The following is a 6,142-nucleotide window of genomic DNA, read 5'->3' on the forward strand; positions in this document are numbered from 1 at the left end:
ACAGTTATCAGGACAAACAATGTACGAAGTTTAGGGATAATATCGAATACCGACCACCACAATGCCAAGACACAAGCTAAGTACACATAAGTAAACATGCAAGTGAAGAGAAGCATTAGAGTTGATAGTCAAAAATACATGGAAGATTTAGCACCGACAGCAAGAGAATGAAATATGAATCAAATGTATGACACAACGAAACGTTTACGCACCTGGACAGCATCATCGACGAACAAATAGGATCCGATGCAAATGTAAAGACAAGGATTGGCAAAGTAAGGGCTAAATTCCTGCAGTTAAAAAGCATATGGAACTCAAAACAACTGTCTGCAAGCCAATATCAAAGTAGCAATCTTCAATACGAACGTCAAGAAAGTTTTGCTCTACGGAGCTGGAAAATCCAGAACTACTACAACCGCCATCAAAAATTTACAATTACTCATAAACTGTTGTCTGTGCAAGATACAAGATGTCCGTTGACCATATACCATCAGCAACGACCTATTATGATAGAGAACAAAGCAGCTTCGAGATGAAGAGGAGATTAGGAAAAGATGTTAGAAGTGGATAGGTCATACATTGTGGAAACCATCAAACTGCATCACAAGGCAAGTGCCAACTTGGAATCCCGACAGGAAACGGAAAAGAGGACGAGCAAAGAACACGCTTCTCCGATAATCGGGAGTAGACATCAAAAGGATGAATAGTACTGGGAAGAACAGGAAAGGATTGCCCAGGATGGGGTTGGAAGGAGCATGCTAGTGATAAGTTTATGGTCTTCCATGAGGGGTAACAGGTGTAAATGAGTAAGTAAGATAAACTAGCTACTGTAGTTTAGGTTGTTTGTTGATAAATGGGTTGAATTAGTTAGAATACTGGTTAATAATTATAAGTTTTATCAATTTTCCTGACTGACAAAACAAGTTCTATGCTTTATTTAGAAAATTTTGATTATCATTCTTCGACTCCATTGTTTTCTTTTAAATTAAACCTCAAACATTTAGTTAGCAATTACTGTTTGTTTTAATAATTCCATTGTATTTTTTTTCACTTTTATTTTCATTTATATCCCCTTACTAGAGTTGTGTAAACTAGGATAACTCAAACCGATATTGTATTTATGTCCGGTTCTAGGTTTTTCATGAGCGATAACTGGATGATATATATTTAAAACCTACTTAAAGTTTCTATTTATTTCAGTTACCTGAAGTTAATTCTTTTCTCGATAGATTTCCATACTTTCATTTAGATCAAATAAAATTCACGCTTTAAGATACTTCATAATGTTAAATGTTATACTTGATCGTTACAATAAATGTATACTGTCTGTGTTTTTCTTCATTCTTTTACAAAAGTTTGGATTATTTATTTGTCTTAGGTGGTCTAACTTCAATAATTGATATTATTATTACTATTTGTAGTTGCATATCTTTCGATAATTATTGGCCTGTTTGAATAGGTGGGCTACCTGTTCCTGCCATCTGGATATTCAAACAAGTCATTTGTTTCTTCGTTTGTTTTAACAGATCATTATGTCAATTAATTGCATAATCTATTCAGATGCATTTTTGAAGAGTTTACGACGTTTCGATGTACAAGTTACAAAAATTTACAATCGGTGATATAATGATGACTGGCATTGTGCATCGAAATGAAGGCATATCATTCACATGTCGATCCCTGAACTGCTAACATCTATTTGGAGATCAACTTAATATTTATCATTACGATTGATCAAGAAATAAAAAAATACAGATACTTGTTGAAATACTTTACTCTGAGGATTTTATATTTTGTACCGAGAATATAATATTGAATAAAGTTAATAATGTTTACATTAAACTAGATGTCATCCATTTGTATTCGAACTACCTATCCCATCTGAAACTAAAGTTGTTGATCTGTGTTTACCAACACCTCTCTAGTATGTTATGGCTTTTTTATCAAATATACATATTACGCTGAGTTATTCGATATGAAATTTTCACAGCTTCAAATCAAAAATTGATCTTAATGAAACCGTCATCGTCACACAATAGGACTAAACGGTTGTCCAGTGCTTCCAGGTTTTCCACTGTGGTCTAGCTTCAATTTACTCATGAATTCAGCTATAAAAGACATATGAATGCCATACATTAAACACATCATTTGCACATCTTTCTTCAGTTGTCCTTTGCATAACTCATTATTCTTCTAATTCTGATGTTATTTTAATTGCTCTCTGTGTGCCTTTCTATTTTCTTTATTTTATTCTTTTGTTAGTAAGCATTCCGCTTCCTATTCCTACTACATACTACTTATATGTGTCTGCATAAGTAACACATATTGCACTATTACATTAGAAGTATGATATCATTGAATCTGTATGCCATAGTTTAATGATTAATATTTTGGTTTCATCAACCTATTAATCATGAATGATTACTTTTGTGTGTCACGGGAGGCATATATTCTTCGTATTACATACTTATCTTCTTGTCAAACGCTTTTCAACAGTTAACTTCAAATATTCAATAGAAATGAATCACGACTGAATTGGTTTGCAATCGGTCTAAACTCAGCCAGTCAATATTCTGTTAAAAGAAATCATACAAAAGTCATTAAAACACTTTATTAATGCAATATACTATTGAGAGTTTTACGATTAGATGCAGACATGTGAGATACTATAAAACACATTAAAAAATGGAACAAAATAAAAATTACGAACGAAAAACTCCAATCTGTCTAACACACTTGACTAACCTGGTGGACATTAATGATTTTTAGCTGTAGGTATTACACAATAATCATCTTTAGGCCATTGAGACTCAGTACGTTTTTCATCATCACACAATAATCCCGTTATTATTGATGATAAAGATGAAGAAGAAGACGTGATTATTTCTCCATTGCAAATCAACTTAATATTTATCGTTAGGATCGATCAAGCAATAAAAAAATACAGAAACTTGTTGAAATACTTTGCTCTGAGAATTCTATATTTTGTACCGAGAATATAATATTGAAAAAAGCTAATAATAATAATAATAATACTAATACTAATAATGAATAACTTTTATTTACTGACCATTTCTATTTATCGAACTACTTCTTCTCATATGATCTAATTATAATTACATAATAATCAATAAATTCAAAAATTGAAATATCGATTTAACAAACACATTAAAAATTATATTCATACCTATGTCTGATTGTTTTTTTATTAGTACACTTCCAGAATATCTTCTTGATCGTAAATTAATTATCAATAATAATCATATTCATTCTATCAATGGATATAAATTAGCTAAATCAAGTATTATTTTTAAAAATCAACTAATTAAATTACGTCAAATTGAATTAAAAAATGATCCATTACACTTGAATAGTTTATCTAATTTAAAATTACAACCATTTATTATTCATTATTCAAATATTTATGCATTAGAATGTTTATTATCATTTATACATTGTAATGAAGAAACACGTTATCAATTATTATATAATAATATTCAATTATCAACTATTTATTCATTATTAAAAGTTGGTTTATATTTTCAAATATATGAATTTACTAATGATTGTCTTGATATTGTTCAATCTAAATTGAATATTGAAAATTGTTTAAATTTTTGGAAAATTTCTGAAAAAAAATTATTTTTTAAAAAAATATCAAAATTTTATAAAATAATTTTTAATTATTTATTAATTCATTTTAATGAAATTAATAAAACAAAAAATTTTTTAAAATTAAATTTAATTGAATTAAAAATTTTATTAAAAAATGATTTACTTAATTGTTTAAATGAAAAATATTTATTTAATATTATTATAAAATGGATTAATTATAAAAAAATAGAGCGGGAATTATATATTTATGATTTATTAACATGTTTAAGATTAGGTAGATTATCTAATGAAGATTTAAATGATTTATCAAAACATCCAATAATACAAAAAATGTGGAATTCATGTAATCATTTACTATTGATGGCACGTTCTCCTAATAAAGAATTAATACCATATCTTGATAGTTCGTTAACTTCTAGATTAGAAGATGAAATGGAACTTTATACATATCTTCATAAGCCACGTTTTCCTTATACTGCAATTTTTGTAATTGGTGGATGGGAAGGAAATGTGGAATATTCTTATCTCGGTCCATCTAAAGTAATTCAAGTGTATAATTCACGAGCTGATAGTTGGCGTCGTGATAAATTAACTCTTAATGTTGGTCACGCCTATTCTGGTTGTGTTTTGCATAAAACACAAATTTACATTATAGGTGGTTATGTGCCTAGTGGACCAACTCAAACTCTTAAAGTTTTTGAATTAACGAATCTTAAATGGAAGATTTTATCACCAATGCATGAGAAAAGAAATTATGTATGTGCATGCAGTTTAAACAATTATATATATGCTATCGGTGGACATAATGGCAAAATTCGACTGCGCTCAGTTGAAAGGTATGATATAGAACAAAAACAATGGTTTTTTGTTTCACCAATGCATCAAGTTCGTAGTGACGCTGGAGCTCATTCATTTTCAGGGTATATATATGTTGTTGGAGGTTTCGATGGTGATCATTTTCATGACTCTGTAGAAATGTATGATCCCCGTACAGATCAATGGTCACTAGTAGCTCCAATGAATAGTATTCGAAGTGGTGTTAGTGTTATTGTATATGATCATTATTTGTATGCCATCGGTGGTAACGACGGAAGTCAAAGACTACGAACAGTAGAACGATATAATCCGAATACAAATCGATGGCAAATGATGCCTTCAATGATTCATAAAAGAAGTAATTTTTGTGTTACTACATTAGATGAAATGATATATGTTATTGGAGGTTGGAATGATGAAACTAATTCAACAATCTCTTCAGTTGAACGATGGTCTCCAAATTCTTCTACGCATTGGGAACCTGTTAGAGAATTACACATTCCAGCAAGTGCGAGTTGCTGTTGTACAGTGACTGGAATAAATTTATTATTAAACTTCATATAATAGTAAATAGAGTATGAAATGTTTATGTTTAACTATAATCTTTTTACATTTGCACTTTCTACTCATACATACATACTGGTCCTAATCAGCTATCATATGTAATATATGACTTGTTACATACACAAGATACATAAACTCTTTGAAAATCATCTTTCATAACTCCAAGTTAATATTTTAAGATTCAAAATGATCTTTCAAATTCATCAATCATAAACATTTCGTTTATTACCTAAATGAATCACAAGTCAACTCAAGTCCGTTCGTATATATGGATAATAATTTATGTATATCACTTCTTAACATTATTTTTTCTTCTTAATTGATATTCATAGCAATAGACAATCACAAGTTAATGGACATATGATTGAACATAATGAACGAATTCTTTTCTTTTTTATTTAAATGGACTAATTTAAATCAAAATATAAACATTCATAATTTAAATTAAATTTATTTGTTTATTTATCTATAACTAACTTATCTTAACAAATAATAATGAAATAATGGAATTATTCAATTTCCATGTTACAATGGGTTATAATCATTTGTTTTATTTCTATTAAATTTATTCTTTTATTTGTATTTATTTTCAGTTGTAAATGTAACTATTTGATATCAAAATGCTTGATAAATAGATAGAAGAAAATCACTTTTCATTAACATGCTTTGTTATTATATTGTAGTGAACAAGAACACTAGTTGGGGACAATCGAATGTATTTAAGCACAAATTACAGACTATCTTACTAAATTCTGATAACCATACAGTTAACAGTTAATTTGCAAAATAACAATCAGTTGTCTCAATCTTGACTGTTCCTTCTGCAAATATCAGTCCGTCTTCTCTGATTTCATAGTTCATGCATTTTTATACCGATTGCGTTTCATTCCTGTTCTTTCCTTATCGATCTTCTGCCAAAATACATTCTATGTCTGACCATCAACATATACTACTTATGTGGATATAAGTAGACCACACCACAATATGTTGGTGAAGAAAATTAACACATCAAATCTTAATAATTTATCATTAGTTAAACGTTCATGTACCAAGTTTTAAATCACTTTGTTGATTCATCATACTACTTAGTTTATAAAACTCAAAAAGAACTATAGAAGAGTTCAAGCATGTAAACTAATGATTAAAT

The 6,142-nt window shown here is 29.0% G+C and overlaps 1 protein-coding gene across 1 annotated transcript; it reads left to right on the plus strand.

The window, feature by feature from the left end:
• Positions 1–3,189: 3,189 nt before the first annotated feature.
• Smp_136100 (kelch-like protein) lies at positions 3,190–4,995 on the plus strand (the record flags this gene model as incomplete). Its single annotated transcript, XM_018793960.1, has 2 exons — positions 3,190–4,022; positions 4,188–4,995. The coding sequence occupies 2 exons, from the start codon at positions 3,190–3,192 to the stop codon at positions 4,993–4,995; spliced, it is 1,641 nt and encodes a 546-aa protein (XP_018648420.1).
• Positions 4,996–6,142: the final 1,147 nt, after the last annotated feature.

This window comes from Schistosoma mansoni, chromosome 1 (assembly GCF_000237925.1).
Source record: "Schistosoma mansoni strain Puerto Rico chromosome 1, complete genome".
In the NCBI taxonomy this organism is placed as follows: Eukaryota; Metazoa; Platyhelminthes; class Trematoda; order Strigeidida; family Schistosomatidae; genus Schistosoma; species Schistosoma mansoni.